General features: G+C 53.5%; 1 protein-coding gene across 1 annotated transcript; it reads left to right on the forward strand.

Annotated features, from left to right (window-relative positions):
• Positions 1–1,337: 1,337 nt before the first annotated feature.
• On the forward strand, positions 1,338–20,217 carry LOC125684205 (leucine-zipper-like transcriptional regulator 1). Its single transcript, XM_048926172.1, is given in 21 exon segments — positions 1,338–1,543; positions 1,627–1,689; positions 1,888–1,944; positions 2,398–2,477; positions 2,835–2,943; positions 3,113–3,196; positions 3,863–3,920; positions 4,030–4,169; positions 4,324–4,366; positions 4,368–4,526; positions 8,397–8,507; positions 8,707–8,799; positions 9,650–9,745; positions 10,387–10,570; positions 11,886–12,055; positions 13,769–13,925; positions 14,586–14,712; positions 15,701–15,850; positions 16,040–16,145; positions 16,965–17,045; positions 19,492–20,217. Coding segments are annotated over 21 exon segments (2,361 nt in total). The 5' UTR covers positions 1,338–1,367; the 3' UTR covers positions 19,609–20,217.
• Positions 20,218–20,248: the final 31 nt, after the last annotated feature.

A 20,248-nucleotide genomic window follows, 5' to 3' on the forward strand; every position in this document is an offset into this window, starting at 1 on the left:
TTCTCCCTAGGAAACCTTCCCTGTGTGCTGCCTGAGGATGCTAGGATGTTTCACAGGAGTCATCCAAACAGAAAGGGAGTCCTGTAACGGATGCATCTGCTTAAAAGGAAAAGGCTGACCCACTGTAGAGGTTCCTTTCTTAAGAAAGGTATTGCTGTTCCTTTGTGGAATGACACGCTTTGAGTTGTGTCTGAAAGCCTCCGAGGAGTAATCATGTATCCTACCGGTCTGCTTTAGAGTGGAGCTTTCCAGGTTTTTACCAGGAGGGGGTGACAGATTAACTCCTTACCAGACAAAGATGGCACAGCGTGTTGGGTGCCTTTGGGAAATAGCTCCGTGCTGCAGTGCTATGAAGGAGAGCAGGCAGAGCTGGCGGCCCTGTGTGCTGCAGCAGCAGTGTGAGCCCTCAGTGCTTCTGTACCAACAGCTCTGCGAGGAGCAGAACCTGAGGGACTGATTTGTGTGTGGCTCTGTCTGCATTCACTGTTATCAGGTGAGGTGAAAGTTCTGACCAGAAGTTTCCATGCCGTTGATTTGTGGCATCTTTCCCTGCCACATCTTTCCCTGGGTCTGGTTGAGGGCGGAGCGGAGCTGCGCTGGGGCTCCGTGCGTTGGGACGCTGCCGGCTGTGCTCCAGCCGTCCTTTGGGCACGTTAAGCGGGATGACAGACGGAAGCGGTGCGGTGCTGCCGATCCCATCCCCTGTCCGCAGCAAAGAACCCAAGGCTCTTTGTGCCCGCAGTCCCAAATGCTGAGGGGCGCTTTGCGCGTTGCCCGCTGCAGCTCCGGCCGCCCTTCCGCCTTCCTCGCGTTCTCCTCCCGCCCCCGGCGGGGCCGCGGGTCACAGCGCCACGTGCGGGCAGGGAGGGGCGAAGCCCGCAGCGCCACGTGCGGCAGCGCGGTGCGTTGGGTGCGGGGTGCGCGGGCACAGCAGCGCGGGCCGGTCGGGCGGCGTTTGTCTGCTCAGCGCAGCTGCTGGGTACCGGGTCGGATTGTGACTGCGAGGGACGTCATGCGTACTCACGAGGGCTGTTCTGCTTTTCTTTCCCTTGGTTTGTTTGTTTTTGTGTGTTTTTTTTTTTTTTGTATCAACGAATAAGAGCTTTTAACGGACGAAACCGCCTCGCTTTTCCTTTCACAGGGAGCGGGCGGGGACGGGGTCGCCCCTTCGTGCCGCGGTCCGGGGCCTCGAACTTGAGACCCCGCACCCCGCGGCGCCCTCCGCTGCCCCCGGGTCGACCCCGCGCGGTGCACGCCGGGAGCCGCAGTCCGGGAGCCGCGGTCGCGGTGCACGCCGGGAGCCGCAGTCCGGGAGCCGCGGTCGCGGTGCACGCCGGGAGCCGTAGTCCGGCCGGGCTGGCGGCGCCATGGCGGCGGCCGGGACCCCCGCGGGCGGCGCGGGGCGGTCGAAGGTGGCTCCGAGCGTGGACTTCGACCACAGCTGCTCGGACAGCGTCGAGTACCTCACCCTCAACTTTGGGCCCTTCGAGACGGTGCACCGCTGGCGCCGCCTCCCGCCCTGCGACGAATTCGTGGGCGCCCGGTGAGCGGCGGGGCGGTGGAGCGGAGGGGGGGGGGCGGCGGCGGCCGCGAGCGCTGCTGAGCGCCGCTGTGTGCCGTCCGCAGGCGCAGCAAACACACCGTGGTTGCGTACCGGGACGCCATCTACGTGTTCGGCGGGGACAACGGGTGAGGGCCCGGCGGGATGCAGAGCGAGAGCGGGGGGGAGGCCCGAGGGGAACGGGGAGCCGGGGCGGCGGGGGGAGCTGAGCGGAGGGGGCTGGGGGGGATCCGGGAACGGGCGGCGGGGGGGGAACTGGGGGGCTGAGGGCTCCCGGCCCTGCAGATCTGCGGCCGCCGCAGTTCCTGTCCGTTTCCTCCCCGCAGGAAGACGATGCTGAACGACCTGCTGCGCTTCGACGTGAAGGATTGCTCGTGGTGCAGGTGGGCGGCAGAGCTGCTCTCCTCTACGGCCCCGCTGTAAAAGAGGAGGAAGGAGGGAACGCATCGCCCCGCCCGAGGGCTGCCATGGGTTTCTGCAACCCACTGGGGCTGCTGCGAGGCATGGCTCCAGCTGGGCAGCATAGCAGTGCATGGCGCTGTGCAGGGAGTGGGCAGCGTGCTGGGCTGCTGCAGCCCTGGGGGCCAGCAAAGCTGGGCTCTGCTCCCCCATTCCGGGCATTGCAGGCCATGCTGTCTCACTGCACCTCATTTGGAATCTCCACCAAACAGATTTCAGCACTGCTGCGTTTGTGCTCCATCAGCTCTTGCAGTGCTTCACGAAATCCTGAGTGACAGCAGATCACTTACAGCAGTTATGCTGGGTGTGCATCACGGCTTGGAGTGCCTGAAGCACAGCAGGGACGTTTGATTGCTGCTGTTCTAAATGTCCTGCAGGGCTTTTACCACGGGGACCCCGCCTGCACCGCGGTATCACCACTCGGCTGTGGTCTATGGGAGCAGCATGTTTGTGTTCGGTAAGGCAGTGGTTACAGCTCTCTGTGTTTGGAATGGTAGCTGTGCTGGTGCTTTTTTATTGAAAAAGAATGTGATGTTTTTAGGAAGTGTCAAAGGATCACATTCAGTAACAAATCCAGTCCTTTTCCATGGCTGGCTGTGGTTCCAGCTTTAGCTTTGAAGCGCTGTTGCTGTTTCGTTTGGAGAGGTGGAATCTTGAAGCTCATTGCTGTAGTGCTGATGCAGGGAAGAGTGGAGAAGTCTCCCATCTGTAGTCATCAGGAGCTGTGCAGCCTCTTTCTGTGGGGCCTGCACTTTAATACACTGAGTGTGAGAATTCGTGCTGTGTGCTGTCTGACAAAGCTGTTGTTGCCCAGGTGGTTACACTGGAGACATTTATTCCAATTCCAATCTGAAGAACAAAAACGATCTCTTTGAATACAAGTTTGCAACCGGACAGTGGACAGAGTGGAAGACTGAAGGACGGTAAGGAGCTCAGGGGTGGAGGCAGGGTCTGGCGTCTGCCATGCGCCCTTCGCAGGGCCGCTCCGTGCTCGGGGCTGTGTGAAGGCACTCCTGGTGCTGGCTGCACCTCGTGCAGATCCTCCTTAGGGCAGTGCTGTGGGTGGTGAAGGAATGTTCTCCTCCATTGCAGGCTGCCGGTGGCGAGGTCGGCTCACGGTGCGACGGTGTACAGCGAGAAGCTGTGGATCTTCGCGGGATACGACGGCAACGCGCGGTGCGTTTGTGTGTGCGGGCTGCCAGCTCCCTGCCCAGTGCTGCCATCTCAGCTCTACGGCGAGCGCTGAGGCGCTGCAGCACCCCCTGCATCTCTGCAGAGCATCACTGCTGCTGAGCACTGCAGTTTGCTGGCTGACGTTCGAAGATGTGTGTTTAAAACCAAGGAAGTTCTGCTTCAGAACGGCTGTGAGGAGCAGCCAGGAGCTCAGCGTGGTTGCGAAGATGCTGAACGATCTTTGAAATCTGGCAGATGAACGTTTCTTAGGTCTGCAGACCTTCTGATGGTGCTGAAAACTCTCACAGAGCAAAGCCTGGATTTTCTGGTTTAGTTCCAGGCAGAGCTGCTGTGTGCAGCTGTTGTGTGCAGGTTGCTGGAAGGGTGCTGAGCGGGTTTGAGGTGGTGGTGTAACACCAACTGTGGGACAGAAAGATTCTGATAGGATTTGGTTTTTTCTACCAGTGGAGATTCTTTCCTTCTGAGGAAGGAATGCTGAGGGGAGCTGCTTTTAGATGGGGTTGCACTGGTGATCTCCTGAGGTCCCTCCCAGCCCTACAGTTCTGTGACTCCGTGCATGCTGAGAGCATACAGTCTGTTCTTTAAACTCCATGAATGAACTCTGGCAAAAAACAGTTTCCAATTGGACTTTTGTGTCTTGTAACACAGGTTAAACGATATGTGGACAATTGGGCTCCAGGATAGAGAGCTAACGTGTTGGGAAGAGGTAAGATTTCATTTGAAATGGATGGAGCACTGCCACTGCTCTGCCTGCAGGTCCTGCAGTGCGTGGCGTTGTGCTGCCACGTTTCTGGTTGAGCATCCTTGTCTTCCAGATTGAACAGAGCGGTGAGATCCCTCCTTCGTGCTGCAATTTCCCCGTGGCTGTGTGCAAAGACAAGATGTTTGTCTTCTCGGGGCAGAGCGGAGCGAAGATCACCAACAATCTCTTTCAGTTTGAATTCAAGGAGAAAATGTGAGTGCAGACAGAGACGCAGAGCAAAGTCACTGAGTCGAAGTCGAGAGGGGGAACGCGTTGCTTTGCCTCCTGCAGCAGAACGCGGTGGGGCTGGGTGGGCTCCGGGACCCCCTTTGCAATGCTGCTCTCCCTCACCTGTTTGCTGTCTCAGATGGACACGGATCCCCACTGAGCACCTCCTGAGGGGCTCCCCGCCCCCCCCCGCAGCGCCGCTATGGTCACACCATGGTGGCCTTTGACCGGCACCTCTACGTCTTTGGTGGAGCAGCAGACAACACCCTGCCCAACGAGCTGCACTGCTATGATGTGGACTCGCAGACGTGGGAGGTCATCCAGCCCAGCCCCGACAGTGAGGTAAAACTCAGCTTTCCTCTCTGCCTTCTGCTCTCCATCTTTCTTACCCCACCTTTTGCTGCCGATGTGTTTTTAACCATAAAGGCTCTATAGAAATTTGTAATTCGAGTTTTGAGCCCATCGTTACCCGACTTGCAGCATTCAGTGGGCAGAGTCTGCAGAACCTGAGGATGGCACTGAGCTCAGCACCCTCATTGGCCTTGTGAAGCCAAGAGCAGCGAGAGCTTCTGACCCTGAAAGCTCCAAACTCTTTTTTCTTTTCTTTTGTGAATAAGCAAGCAGAGAGCTCAGTGTGTTGGTGCCCTGCTCTGGCTGTGCTTTGGGGCACGGTGCTGGGGGTGGTGGCTGTGCTGTGCTCTGCGGATGCATCAACTCGTCACACTGTGCCACAGCCTCCCTGCGCAGGGTGGTTACACACACTGGGGTGTCTTCAGGCAGAGGAGGTTTTATTATGGAGCAGAACCCCAAATTCCAGCAGTGAGGCCCTGACCAGAGCTCACGGCCTGCAGGTGTGGCCCCTGGAGCTGCTGGGTGCCCCGTTCTGCTGGAGGAGATGCAGTTCAGCACTCACAGGTGGTTTTGTGGTTGGAAAGGAAGCGCTGTGCTCAGAGTTGCATCCTTTTAGAAAACAGCTTTTCAAATTCCAGCTCATCACAGCTGTGAGCTTCCCAAGTTTGTGCTCAGCAAACCAGAGAGGCGTCTTGGAGAACGTGAGATTTATTAAAGAAAAAGGTTAAAGAAAGGGCAGTGGCTGTGGTTTGGGTTGTGCCACACCTCGGTTCCTCTCTGTCAATGTGTCTGTGATGGGCTGGGGGCATTTGTGTCTGTGTTGCTCTGAGGTGCTGCATCTGTGCAGCGCTGCCATGACTCACATGAAGCAGATGTAAGGTTTGATAAGGCAGGAAATGGGATCTTAGTGAGGAGGGGTTGCTCTGCTTCGGTCCTTTGGGGAGCATTCATTTGCTTCGCATTGTTCAAAACTTTTGTCAATGGCCTTGAAAGAAAACAGGAAGTCGCAGCTTTCCCTTGATATCCCCTGATTGCCTGCAGTCTTAATTAAATCCTCAGTGATTTGGATTTCTCATTGAGGAGGGCCCAGGCAAATGGTCTGTTTCAGCATATATGCAGAGTAACACATCCAGGAGCAGGGAATGTGGTTCTGCTTAACAGCTGCCCTTAAGGTTACCCTTGGAAGCACTGAGTTACAAGCTTTAGTCACTGCGGGTAGCTGAGAAAAGCTCCCTGTAATGGAAAGAGCCTGGAAATGCTGGTGGTATTTTTGGCTGTGTGAGCTGACATGGCACAGCATCATTTGGTGACATAAACACGTTGCCCCTGTGCTCCTTAGATCAGCTCCCATGGGCCACCTCCTGTAGGTGCTCTGCATCTCATGCTGCAGCACTGCTGGCAGTGACTCCCTGCTGGTCCTGCAGTTGATGTTGTGCTTCCAGTCTGAGAGCCTTCTTGCCTAAACTGCAGCCCGGGGAGCCTTGAAGCTGTGGCTCTGTGAGCTCTGAGCTGCATCAGGAGCTGCTCCCAACCCCTGGGTGGGAACTGTTCATTTCAACTGCTGCTTTTGCAGTGATTCACCTTGATTTGCTGAGGACTTTGAGTAGAGCTGAGTGTATTCCTAGTGAGGCTCACACTGAAACCAATGAGTTTACGTGGGGGTTTGCACAGGTTTAATTAAATCAATGTTGACGTGGGTGGAATCAGCCCCGAGTTGGTGCTCAGGGCTCGGATCTCATCTGTTTGAATGATTGCTGGGCTGCAGCACAGAGGAGCAAAACTAAGGCACAGCTTTGTGAGTCAAATCAGAGCCCCGAGGAGCAGCACAGGGTGAGATCTCAGTTTGTGCCGTCTGCAGTGGGTGCTGAGATGGGTTTGGGTGCGAGAAATGCAGAGGAGTCAATGCTGAAAGGTGGTGTGAGCCATGGCAGCGGCGTGGGGAGGAAGGAGGAAGGAGGGCTGACTGATGGGTTCTGCTGTTGAAAGTGAAGATTCCATCTTGAGCTTGCAAATCTCGTTAGCCTAAAACAGGGAAAGCACTTCAGCAGATGAAGCAGGTCGGTGTGCTGTGAGCAGAGCTGGCAGGGCTGAGGAGGGAATTCTTTCTGTCAGCACTGCTAACGAAGTAAGGAGATCACGATAATTGGGGGATAAGAATGGGGTCTGGGGGTGCTGTGTCCATCTGGGGGCAGCACGTCTCCGTCTGGGGCTTCTTGCGGTCCCGTTTGCGCTGTAAGAGTGAGGATGGCTGTTTCCTGGGCTTCCTTTCCCAAAGCAGGGCTCTGTGTGCTGCTGTGTGGGTGAGACTGGGCTGGTTTTACACACGTGTACAAAATCTCACCCAGAAAAGGAGCTCAGATTCCATCCTTCCGGTCAGCCCTGCGCAGTTCCAGCTGCAGCCCAGCCCTCGGCCTCACTGCTGTGCACAGGTGGGGAGCAGAGGGCTGTGTCTGCGTCTGCCATTGGGGAGCGTGGAGCTGCTGTGCTGGTGCTGCACACAGCTGTGAGCTTTTGTGGCTCCATTTCAGCTTGGTAAATTCTTGGTCACCTTTTCCCTCTGCAGAGTCCCCAGGACTGCTGGCCTAGCAGGACACACATCATTGCATACCTGTTCCATACAGACTGTGCTTGGCTTGCACGTTCTGACAGCTGGTTTGTGGGCCTGGGCTCCCAGCAAAGAATTCAAGACAGAGTGGGACTTTCTGGCATCTTGCATTGGTGGCCTGGGGAGCACAGAGCCTGGCTGTGCAGCCTCTCTGCAGCTGTTTACACTCCTGCACTCCACAAACCTTTCTGCTTTCATTCTTTTTATGGCTCTGAGTGTCTCCTTGCTGCATTGCTGTGCAGAGCTGCAGTGGAGCTGTGGGGCTGCAGAGCTCTGTGAGCTGTGGTTGCAGTGGGAGCTCTGTGCTGGCCAAGTTCTGCTCCGATTCCTGAAGCCTTCAGCTGCAGAATGTTTGGATGAACTGTGCACGGCCTTCCTGTTTTGTTTCTTTTTCTGGGTTATCCTTCAATATTTATGTTTCTCTTCATACAAAGTTCCAAGATGCAGGATGGCTGTTCAGAAAGACTCGTGTTGGTTGCTGAAGTCGATCAGTAAATGGCAGGGTGCTGCCACAGGGCTCTGCTACCAACCATTGCCAATGAAACTCCATTGCTGTAGGGATCCTTACTGAGTGCAGGAGGTGGATGGGCCATGGTGGCAAAGCACAGTGTGACTCAATTTCGTATTCCAGTGATTCATGTTTCCTTTCTGGCAATGATTGTGAAAACGCTACGGTTGGAAGACAAACAAAAGTGTTTTCTAAATGAGAAAGCTGTTATCTGAACTGCAAATCCTTCAGGGTGAGGGAAGCGTTTGAATTAAAAACGAAGCTGAAGTCTCACGTTCTTAAACTAATAAAAAAAAAAAGCAGGGAGATGGCTGAGCCCATGCAGCAGCCCGGTGGAACCAGGAGAAAGTCACTGTCACTGCATGAAGGCCATGTGCTGCATGGAGGTGTGCTGCTCTGGGAGGCCTTTGCCATTGGCTGAATGTGGGCTGTGCCACAGAAGTGGGTCTGCACAGGAGTGCAGCCCGACCCAGCAGCTCCCGCAGGGCCGTGTTTGCTTTGTGGCACCGCGCTGGGGCTGCAGGTTTTGGTTGGTGTGGGCTGTGCTGAGCCCTGCGTGCTCACAGGGCTGGACGATGTGCAGAGGGCGGCTGTGCCCAAGGAAACGAGCCTGGAATTCTGCAGGCATCACTCGTGCTGTGCACAGAACGCTTTGTGCTTCTCACCATTCGTCTCCAGGTGACTTTTCCCAAAGCAGAGAGGAGCTGGTTGTATTTATTCGCTCCCCTTTGTCTGTTTCTTCCCCCAGTTGCCCAGCGGGCGGCTCTTCCACGCTGCAGCCGTCATCTCGGATGCCATGTACATCTTTGGTGGCACGGTGGACAACAACATCCGCAGCGGGGAGATGTACAGATTCCAGGTGAGCTCCACTCCTCCTCCATTCTGTGCCTGCCTCCAGCCCAGCTCTGCTCAGAGGCTCCTGCCTGCACTGCGCCCACGGTTCCTCTGCGTTTCAGACTGATGGAACAGAAGCTGAGAGCTGCTGGCTGGGCAGCTTCTGGGTATGGGTGACCAAAATGAATGGAAATGTCTGATGTGGGATTTTATCTTCCTTGCAGTTTTCCTGTTACCCAAAATGCACCCTGCACGAAGATTATGGAAGGCTGTGGGAAAACAGGCAGTTCAGTGATTTGGAGTTTGTTCTGGGAGAGGTGAGTGGTTTTAGTGAGCGCTGTATTGGATTTGATGGGCAGAGGGTCCCAGCAGGGCTGTGACTGCTTGTACAGCACGTGCAAAAAGCAAACTGTGCCCAGGGAATGTACCTGAGCAGCAGCATCACTGCTGTGGGTGCCCTGGTTCCCTAAGCTGCACTAATCTGATAGCTTTATAAAAGGAGAAGGAGCTCTGTGAGTGTGCAGTATGGAGGTGATTCGAACCACTGAGCCCTGAGGTCCCAAATGGTTCCTGGAGGAGCAGCTCAGTGCTCTGCAGATCTCCATATCACCTCCAGAGCCACTTCTTGATTGCTGACACAGAGTGAGGAGAAGCAGCACAGAGAGATAAAAATAATGGAAAACATGAGAAATTTCAACTCAACTGCTTTTTTTTTGTTTTGTTTTGCCAAAAATGTTGCTAAGGACTTCACAGAGATCAGATGATGCTTTCAAGAGCAGAACAGATTATGAACAGAACAGAATAAATAAATCATGAGGGGCAGCAGCAAACAAGCAGAGTGTTATTCTGAAAACTACCATTCAGAGTGAAATCAGATGCAGTGCTGAGACGCACGGCCCAAAGCAGGACCTGTGCAGCAGCTTCTGCTCAGCGACCTCACAAAGGCTTCCCCACATGGTGTTTGCCATTGCTCAGCCCCTGGGGAAAACTGGTGTTGAATTTCACCTGGATGCGAGGCGCAGATGCAGGGCTGCCTTTCATTCGAACTTGCAGTGAATGTTTGGTGATCTGGAGAACAGCCCGGGTTGCTGCTGCTGCTGCCATCTGCCACCTCTGTGCGGTGTGGGAATTAATGTCTGATGGCTGTTCTGCCCCTTCCTTTGGCAGAAGGAGGAACGGGTCCGAGGGCACACGGCAATTGTGACAGCCCGCTGCAAGTGGCTGAAAAAGAAAATCATGCAGGCGAGGGAGAGGCTGAAACAGGTGAGAGCTGTGGAGGGGTCGGCGTGGGGAGGAGATTGAGCTCACTGTGCCCTGACTGGGAGCTCAGGCTGTTGGGAAGCAAACAGTACGTGCTGAGACAGATGCAGGAGCAAAGCAGTATCTGATGCTAAGATGCTCCTGGGCCTGTAAAATAAAGAGGATAATTAGTATTAACAGGGACTGCTGGGTGGGCATCAGGGCAGGCCGGGGCAGAACGTGGGGGAGCCAAAGCTGATGGGTGAGCTGGATTTGGCTGTGGTTCCTGGGGCTCTCCTGGCTCAGTTCTAATCTCTGGAGCACACCCTCCTCACTCTGCAGAGGACAAATGCTGTGTGCTGTTGGGGATGGCCAGCGAGATGAGACAGATTAGAGGGAAGGCAGGATTCAGGGTTTGATGCTGGCTGCCCTTTACCTCAGTATTGCACGATTTTTCTGGAGCACGGAGCATCGACTGTCAGCTCTGCTCACAGCTCCTCACCAAAAACTGGCTGTTGTCCTTCTGCACGTGGCAGCACATAACCTTAAAGACAGCAGGGTCTTGATAACTGTGGGGTGATGAGAAGGCCCTTTGGTTCAGTGGCGATGTGTGTGTGCAAATGCAGCCTCGGTGCCATGCTGGAGTGGTTTTTCTGTCTCACCAGAAATCAAAGCAAGATATTGAAGATGAGGGGCACGCGGGGTGTCAGAAGGATGGCACTGGTGGGAATGTCAAGCTGTGCCGCCTGCAGCCGCTGCTGGAAGTGCCCATCCGAGAGGCTGAGGCTCAGCCCTTCGAGGTGCTCATGCAGTTTCTGTACACGGATAAAATAAAATACCCTCGCAAAGGTAGGGCAGCAGGATGAGCGCTGAGTGCTGACAGCGGGCGATTTTCTGCTGTTTGGCCCATTGCAGAGCCATGCCATCATCTCTTCAGAGTGCTGCGGTGAGGGCTTGCCTTGAGAAGTCCATTAGGTGCTTTCATTGAAGATCCCTGAGTTACTGAGCAGCTGGGGGCTGGGAGGTAATTGCCAGACGTCTCTCAGCTCCAGATCAGACTCCTGGCCCTGGTGCAGTGCTGAGGGCTGCTGGGCTGTGGGGTTGGCTGTGGGAAAGCCATTAGAACTCCAGCTGGAGGAGGAAAGGAGCTGAGGCTGCACAGCGCAGGAGTTTAAGTGAAGGTGCATCAGCTCTCACACTGGAATCTTGGCTTCAGATTCAGACTCAGATCTTTCTATTCTAGAAAAGATCATCCTCAGTAAAATATTACTGTGTAAGCAGTTGTTCCAAAGCTTTCCCTGCAAAGTCTAATTATGAGGGTGAGGGAACCTCCTTGCTGGCTTCTGCTGACGTTTCCAGACCCAGCTCTCAGCTGTTGCCCTAATCCTCAGTGTGTTTAATGCAGGACAGACCAAAGGAGGATTATCACACCCAGCTTCTCCCTTTGTTGCAGAGGGTTGCCCTCCTCCCTGGCCTCCCAGGTCTCCCCAGTGCTTCCCTCTCTGCAGCATTTCGGGTCTGCTGGGATCCTCCTGTGCTCCCACCCTGACTTTGTGTATTCCTGGCTGCTCTGGGCTCAGAGGGCATTGCCCTGGGGATCCTCTGTGCTCAGCTAATGGCACCTGGCAGGCCTAGCAAGGGGGATTTTCCTTATTAGACACTGGGAAGCCAAATAACATGCAAGAAGGCTTTTCTCTGTCAAAAAGTAGTTACAGCAGATGGTCAGAGATCCCCTGTGAGGAAAGCAAAGGCTGCAGGGTTATTCCTGGAGGCGGCGTCTCGGTGGCCCCATTGCAGTGGTCACCCTGAGCCCCACAGCCCCTCTGCACTGCGTAGCCCAGGCTTCCAGGCCGACCTCTGGTCTGTGTGCCCCACAATTGTCTGTGCTTGAAAAACTGTCACAAAACCTTTGCCCAAAAGCTCATTCAGGGTGGCTCTTTCACACCTCTGTTTTGAGAGATCACCCATTTCTTTTTTTCGGTACCCATTCTTGGTTTAATCTGAGCAGCAGAGGATCTTGTCATAGAGGTGCTCTTCCAATTGCTGCCCGCTGTGCTGCTCTGAATGCTGGGGTTGAGTCAGAAGAAATGCTTTGAGAAAGTTTCTCCTTTTGTTCAGTGAACTCTGGTGCCATGGAAGGGGCTTTTCTCTCTCGTGATTTCAGGCCATGTGCAGGATGTGTTGCTCATTATGGATGTGTACAAACTGGCCTTAAACTTCAAGCTCTCTCGCCTGGAACAGCTCTGCCTTCAGTACATTGAAGCATCTGTGGATCTGCAGAATGTGCTCATTGTGTGTGAAAATGCTAACAAGCTTCAGCTGGATCAGCTAAAGGTAATCACATTTTGCATACAAAGTAACTGATAAGAAATTAAAGAAAATTTTGATGTAATTAATGTTTTGCAAAAGCTGTCAGCTTTGCAAATTCGGTTCTCCCCTGTAATTATGGCTGCCTGGCTGTGTGTTGCTGTGGGTTGTGCTGCAGGAGCTCATGAATATTAGGTAGGCTTTTTCAGTGAGTGATATCTTTGCATGTCTGTCCTGGAGGATATAAAGGGCAGAGTGACTTTGCTCTTCCCCAGTTGACTCTCACTGCAGTGAGGTGGCAGCAGTGCATTTTCTGGTCGCAGGGTTTAATGCTGAGCCCGTGCATGGATTCTTTCACCTGATGTGATGGAAAATTAAACTCAGCTCTTAGACCTTTGATCTGAAGATGAGCGCTGGCAGCTCTCTGTGCGGTGGGACTGTGAGGCACTTGCACTCGAGGTGCAGAGCTGATACCCACGGCTTCTGACCATTCTCATGCTGCACTGCTCCCACCAGGAGGGCCAGAGCCGATTCTGCTTCCAGCTGCAGAGAAGCAGCTCTCCAACAAGCCCAGCAATTCGTGCAAGGGCAGACGGTGCTGATGGAACAGCTGTGCAGAGCATGGGCCACAGGGCTGACGCTTACAGCCAGAGTGGGGCAATGCAAACCAGTGTGCAGAGGCATTTCCTTGGGCACCGCGCACTGGATGTGGGCGAAGGAGAGGCGTCCAGGAGCACAGCAGCAGTCAGCAGCAGTTACACACATGCTGGCACAGCCCTCGGTGCAGACTTCCCAATGCTGGTGGATGCAGTGCCAGCAGCAGCAGGTCAGCAGGCTGCAGGGCTCTTGCACACCCATCCTCCCGGGTTTGCAGCCTGCTTCTCAGTGCCTGGTGGCTCCTGGTGGCTCCTGGTGGCTCCATGCCCTGTGCACAGGGCTGCTCTTCCTGGCATCCCAGGCGTTATTTAAGCGTTGTTTCCGCTGGGTCTGGGCAGATCCCTGTAGGTGGCAGCTGAACTCACTGTGGCAGGAAATGGAAATCAGTAATTATTCCTTGGCCTGATTTTTGTACTCACCTTATGGTGAGCTGCTATAGATTGCATTTTTTGCTTATTTAAATATCCTGAGGGAAAGCCCTGGTTTGCGCTGCCAAATGGGCTGCTTTTTTTGTTGTTCCTTTCACTGTTGAGCATTAGGTCTGGTCCATTTGTTACCTTCCTACTGCGTTGATCTTTCTAGCAAATTTGGCTTACGAGAGCTTGCAAGATCTCCTTCAGGCTGTTTGCAGCCTTGTCAGAAAAGATCAGGCAAAATCTCCACCAGTTCCTCGAAGAAATCCTTCGAGCTTCTTGTAGCATTACTGGATAGTAGTGAAGATCTCTTCACCCTTCTGGTTAAATATTGGGTTCTAATCATATGTTATGAGCAACTGGTCTCAGTTTGCTTCATCTCCTGAGGTTCCTATTTCAGAAATCATCAGAGCAGCTGGGTGGAATCAATTAATCTTTTCCTCATTATTTCTTAGTAGGGTTTTTCTTAATATTTGGAACTGTCCTGCGTCTCCTGTTCAGGTGGGAGCTGAGGTGGCTTTGTAAGGAAAAGCTCTGGCAGTTCCAGTGCTGGGATCCAGGGGCAGGGGCTCAGAGAAGGCTGGCTGTCACCAATGTGACACCGATGTGCTGCAGGATGGCTTCATGCAAGAAACAGTAACTACTGTTATTATTCCTCTTTTGTTTAAAGGAGCACTGCCTGAACTTCGTGGTGAAAGAATCACATTTTAACCAGGTCATAATGATGAAGGAGTTTGAGCATCTTTCGTCGTCCCTCATAGTGGAGATTGTCCGGAGGAAGCAGCAGCCCCCGGTTCGGACGCACTCCGACCAGCCGCTCGACATCGGTAGCTGTTGTGCCTCACTGAGATCAGCTGCAGGGCTTTGGCTGCAGGGCTTTGGCTGCAGGGCTTTGCAAAGGCTGGGGGGCGGCCTGAGAGGAGATTGCTGCAGAGCTGCAGTTCTGCACCTGGTAGAACAGCTGCAGGCTGCGTCCCAGGCGAAGGCAGAGCGGCGCAGTTCCTCCCCCTGAGCTTCAGTCAGTGTTGTCCCCACTGCAGTACATGAATCATGTCAAATGTTTCCATGTTCTTGTGGTGAAATATCCTGGTTCTGATCGGAGGCAGAAGGAATGGAAAGGTATATTAAAGAAAGAAGAAGGTTAGAAGAAAAGGCAGTAGGTCTTCAGTTTAAGTGGAGTAGAAGGTAACCAAGCTGTAGGTTTTCACCTCCTTTGGCAGGGGGGGGTGGGAGGAAAAAATGAAGTGTAGGAACAGAAAGGAGCTGTAGAATGCACCTTTCAGTGCTGTCCCCAGGCAGAGCTGTGGGTGTGTGTGATGGGCAGTAACGGGACAGGGAAGGATGAAGCTCCTTTTGCTCCAGGATGAGGCAGAAGGGCCTGCTTGCTGCTCACCCCAGGGTCCCAAAGCAAGGAGAGCACGGAAGGGGGGCCTGGCACCTGCACAGCTGGAACTGCAGCGTCCAACTATTTCTGTGTTGACTTTCAGGAACATCTTTAATTCAGGACATGAAGGCTTACCTGGAAGGAGCTGGGACTGAATTCTGTGATATCATCCTGCTCTTGGACGGCCACCCACGGCCAGCACACAAGGCCATCCTTGCAGCCCGCTCCAGGTGAGTCTCTGTTCATTACTGCACGTGCAAAACGCTGTGCAGCTGCTGGGGCAGCTTTTTAGAGGACAGGGAGGAACTCTGTACCCACATAGGGTGGAAGTTGCAGCTCTGCTCTGTAAGTGTAATAAGCCTTTAAGCCACAGCGATGAAATATTTTTCAATTTGATACCCAGCAGGGGATGAGGGGAGGAAATTAAAATGGTAGAGACTCTTTGGAGGGTTTGTGAGCGTAGAAGCTGCACTACAAGAGAAGGGATCTGTAAAATCACAGGAAGGAAATGTGCTGAGCATAAGGCCATTCTGGTGAGGTGGGGGGCAGCAAATGTCCACTGAGCATCCACCTCAAATCCTGTGAAACCCGAGTCTGTTTCTCACCTGCTGATATGAATGAGCATAGAAAAAGCTGGTGCAGAACAGGGAGCAGATTGTTCCCATCAGCTCAGTTCCCAGAGGCGAGGTGTTCAGCCTGCAGTGAAGTTCTCCCTCCACTACATCTGAGCTGAGCGGGTTTGTCCCTGCTGTGTGCTCTGTGTATCTGCACCTTTGTGCCTGTGTGACGTTGAGCATCCACACAGCAGTTCTGTCTCAGTGTTTTGCAGTCCCAGTCATGGTGTTCAGTATCATTACTGCACTATTTTACCAGAAACGTTTCACAACTCTGTAGAATCCCCGTGTGGCTGGCAGTCACAGGCTGTGCATAGCGAGGAGATTCATCATTGCTTTCCACTTTCTGCTGGGTTTTATGCAGAGTGGATGAAAATCTAAGCAGTGTGTGTCCCAATTTTCAGGAAAGGGAGACAAAGTTCAGGTAGTGCTGATGGAAGCTGGGGATTATGATTGGAGTACTAACAGCAGACACAGGAAGCACAGCTCAGCCCTGCTTTTGCCCAGGTTACCTCCTGCTTTAGGGAGCTGCTTCTGAACAGCACTGAGTTAAGCCATCCGTGTGCAGAATGCTTTATGTTACTCTTAATTCCTTTTTTTCTAGTTACTTTGAAGCCATGTTCCGTTCCTTCATGCCTGAAGACGGGCAAGTGAATATTTCTATAGGTGAAATGGTTCCCAGCAAACAAGCGTTTGAATCTATGCTTAGATATATTTATTATGGAGAAGTAAACATGCCTCCTGAAGACTCCCTGTATCCTTAAATCCGGGCTGTCTGTGTGAGGTGCACATGCAGTGACTCAGCTCTGGTTTGCTGGCTGCAGGCTGGGGAGGGTCAGGGCTGCATTGACAACAGGAGCTGCATTTCAGCCTCTGCTGCTGCATCTGTGTGCGCTGCGGCGCCCATCCTTGGCTGTGTGTGTTTCCCTTAATGAGATTACAGCTACCTCTTTGCTGCACCTTACTATTATGGCTTCTCCAACAACAGACTGCAAGCGTACTGCAAGCAGAATCTGGAGATGAATGTTACGGTGGAGAACGTGCTCCAGGTAATTGCCCTCAGGAGCTTTAATTAGCTGCTTCATTGGATGCAGGAAAGCCTAAGAGTCTGATGCAGGGGACGTGGGGTTTGCTTTTCCTCCATCAAGCAGTGCTGCCCTGTGTCTGCTGGCTTAGTCCCATCTCGTGGGCTGAGTGGCACTGCAGTGCTGGGCACAGAGCTGTGCAGACCCTGGAGCACAGCACAGCCTGAGCACAGCCTCGTCCAGCAGCCCTGCGTCCTTTTCTGCTCTTTCTGCCGTTGGTGCTGCTGTGTGGAAGTGTTGAGGAGGTTTGGCCAGCAGGATGCTCGTGTTGAGCTCCTCATCCCGCAGCAGGAGCAGGCTTTCCATAGGGCTTTACGCAGCGTGCTCAGCCTCATCTGCAAATCTTGCTTTCAGTAGTAACCAAAGCAGTGGTGTGCAGGTGACGCTGCTCTTGTTTTAACATCAGTGCTGATCTGGCAGCAGAGTTTAAGGCAACAGAAGTACTCTGTGATAGCAAAGCCATCTGCGTAGGAAACAGAGCCCTGAGCAACGTGAGCAGAATCAAATCCTGCACAGACTGCTCCTGGCTGCTGCCCACAGCAGTCTCACTGCAGCACCCCAGGGAACCCGGCTCTGAAACTGATCTGCAGTTTCCTCTCATGAAGGCTCCACACATCTTAGATGCAAGGTTTCCTTCTGATTAGTTTAGAAAAGGTTTTGTAATGAAAACCATCGATGTTTCTGCAGCTCAGAGGAATTCTCTCCTATGAGTCAGAGCAGTGTTTGTGTGCTTGTATGTCTGAGCAGCGCAGAAGGAAGATCTTACCTTTGCTTTTGCTGTAGATTTTGGAGGCAGCTGACAAGACCCAGGCCCTGGACATGAAGAGGCACTGCCTGCACATCATTGTTCACCAGTTCACCAAGGTTGGTTGCATCTTTTCTGGGGCTTTTGAGAGCTGCTGTCCTCTGTGGCTGCGTTGGTTAAAGACACACTAACATAGGAATCCGTTCCGTTCTTCCTCATGTGAGACAGCTGAGACATGGCTGCCTGTCCTTGGCGCTTGCTGACAAGTCTGCCAGGCACGCTTCTCACATGAACAATAAATAAAAGACCACAAAATCCTAGTCTGGAAATGCAAAGACCTTCTAAAACAGAATTGCTTCCATTTCCGCTTGTTCCAGCTGTTAATTTTGTGGCATGCAGTTGTTGGGTTTTTGTGCATACAACAAGATAAGCTTGGCGTGGCATGGACTGAGTGCACTTTTCTCTTCCACTGGTAGCTATGAGTGCTGGGCACAGTTCTGCTGAGGCATTCTCCCTGCCATTGGTGGGAATGCAGAAATCCTGTGCTCAGAAGGCAGCTGAGTGTGGCCTGGCTGGGCTTGTTGTGGTTTCCACGTCTGGATACGGGGCTGATGGAACAGTTACAAGTCTGATGTGCTGATGTTCCCATCCTCACTGGGGAGAATGAGGGGATTGTCATCGTGTTGTTCAGATGAGAGAGGATCCCTCCATGAGTTTCCCAGCTCACTGCACACTGTTAGCATTGCTGAAATCTGTGGGTAAATCGTAGGGACTGAACTGGGATTTCTGGGTGCTCCATACCTGCTGATGCCATGGGTGGTGTTCAGGTAGGGGTCTGTCTTCTGTGTGTTTAATCTCACAGTCCTGTTGATGCCTGAAGTTTGGAAAGCACTGCTGTGTCCAGGTGGCACCTAAAGGACATTCAGAGGGGGTATTCAGCTCAAACTCAGTGCACTGCACATCTGTAATCACTTGAAGTGCACAAAAAGCTTTGAGAGTGGAGGGAGCATCCAGGAGTCCCCAAGCTGCTCGAGGGACCTCAGCACAAGGCTGCAGCCCTGTGCTGTGTTTTCTTCTGGTCCCCCAGTCCTGCAGAGGGGCTCAGCTCATTGTGGCTCCTGCTGCACGTAGCCCAGGGGCTGGGGTGGCTTCTTGGCTTTGGGGCAACACTCTGTAATCCCTGAGAGCTGAAATCCTGGGGTGTCTGCTTCCTGTGGAGGCCAGAGGAAGGCAGGCAGGTTGGAGCGATGCTCATCAGAATGTGCTGAGGGAGACAAATATTGCAGCACATCAGGAAAAACAACCTGAACTGCGGGGTGTTGCTCAGCTGTGCTCATCGGCACCAGTCAGAATATGTGGAAATGTTTTACATTCAAACTGTTGCCTGTTAGAACAGCATTCATCAACATGTGGCTGGAAGGCTGTCAAGCAGATGTGCAAGAAATGGTAATCATGCAATGTTTGTGTTTGGCCTGAGGAGCTTTGGTGTGTGATTTTTGGCCCAGCACTGTGTGACTGTGCGTGGCTGGGCAGGAACGCCTCCTGCTCTGCTCCTTTGCACGCCGCAGTCTCTGAAAGGTGATTTGTTCCCTCTGTGTGAGCCCAGCAGGGCAGTGGGGCTCAGACAGGCTGCTGTGAGCTCCCCTTCCCCACCTTGGTTCGTGCTGCCCTCGATTTAGAGCACAAAAGAGTTTCCCCACTTCGAGAGCCCCAACGGAAGAGCTGTTCCCAGAGGTTCGCTCATTGGGGCAATGGCTGTGCAGGCGTTTGTGTGTCAGTTCTGTGCTGAAGCCCCAATAAAAGTGCTGCTCTGAAGTGTCTGTCTGTGCTCTGACACCAGCCCCGATCTGCTCCTACCACTGCAGGGCCCGATTCCCACCAGTGCTACGGGTGTCTCTTTGCTCCCAGTCCCTGCAGCCCCAGTCCTGGCTGCGTGCCCTCGGGCAGCACTGCTCTGTGCTCTCTGGAGCTGTGCTCAGCTGAGGCGATGGATGGTGTCAGCAATGCAGGCAGGGCAGGACGTGGTGCTGATAACCACAGGAGCAGGGATTGCTGGCATGGAGGAGAGAAGGCAGAGCTGTGTGCATCTGAGCTTCGAGCAGCCCCAGAGCACACGGATTGCTGCAGTCACACGCATCTGATGTGGCACAGGTTTTGCTGGCTGCTGCTCCATTGCCCTGCTTGGGCTGCAGGAGGCATTAAAGCAGAGCCCACGTGGCTGTGCTCTGAGGTTCCACAGCTCCTCTGTCAGTTCCGACAACCTGAAGGAGACAAGCAGAACTCAGAGCTCCGTGCTGCGCTTCGTTTGCATCCGGTAACAGCAGAATTGTCATCATGAGCAGTAATTACTGCTCTCTTGTGCTGGGATCAGCATTTCTGCTGTGCTCCCCTCCCTTCCCCTCCGTGCACTTATGGGAAGTGGTGAGGGCCAGGTCCTGCACCCAGCTGTGATTTCACACCTCACATTGACCTGGGCAGGGGGGTAAAGCAGCAGCAATCAGCTGCCATTTGGGGAGGGTTTTCATTTCTTGGTGTTTTTCTGTTCTGTTTTTCTTTTCCTTGAAGGTCTCCAAGTTGCCAAACCTCCGCTCCCTGAGCCAGCCACTCCTCCTTGACATCATAGAGTCGCTAGCTAACCACATCTCAGACAAGCAGTGCGCGGAGCTGGGCGCAGACATTTGACGCGCTGCGATAACGGCGCTGCCCGTTCCTTCCTCCGCACCGTTCTGGGGCTGCTTTCGCTCCTTTCCCACTCCGTGCTGAGCTGCTCGCAGTGGAGCAGGCAGATGTGGATGTGCTCGGTTTGTACCTTCGTGGAGGGGTTTGGTCTCTGCTGCACAGATGTAACGCTGCAGCCATTGAGGAAATGAATCCGGCCCAGGCGGTTCTGAGCCTTTCCCAATACTGTGACTTTTATAGTGTGAAAGAGTCGTCCCTGTGTTGAAGGAGTATTTAAAACAAACAGCGTTAAACAAACTTCACCTGAAACGGCCATGGGCTGCAAGTGGAAGTCAGGCGTAACAGAGGTGGAAGCAGAGCGCGGTTTCAGCTGGGATGCTGATGTCGGACCAGGATGGAGGGACTTTTTTGGGACTCCCCGTGGCATGGATTAAAAGTGAAGCCGTGTTGCAACCTTGACTGGCGGGCTGCAGGAAGTGCAGGCCTGTGCTGTGCTGCAGGCCAAACTAGAAGCTTACGGTCCTTTCTGACCATCCAATCCATGAATCCTATCTCACTAAGCCTTCCTCCATCCATATATTAATAAAGAGCTAACGACTCCTGCCTGCATTACATGATTGACTTGGCATTCATTTTGGAAAAA

This window comes from Lagopus muta, chromosome 24 (genome assembly GCF_023343835.1).
Source record: "Lagopus muta isolate bLagMut1 chromosome 24, bLagMut1 primary, whole genome shotgun sequence".
Classification (NCBI taxonomy): Eukaryota; Metazoa; Chordata; class Aves; order Galliformes; family Phasianidae; genus Lagopus; species Lagopus muta.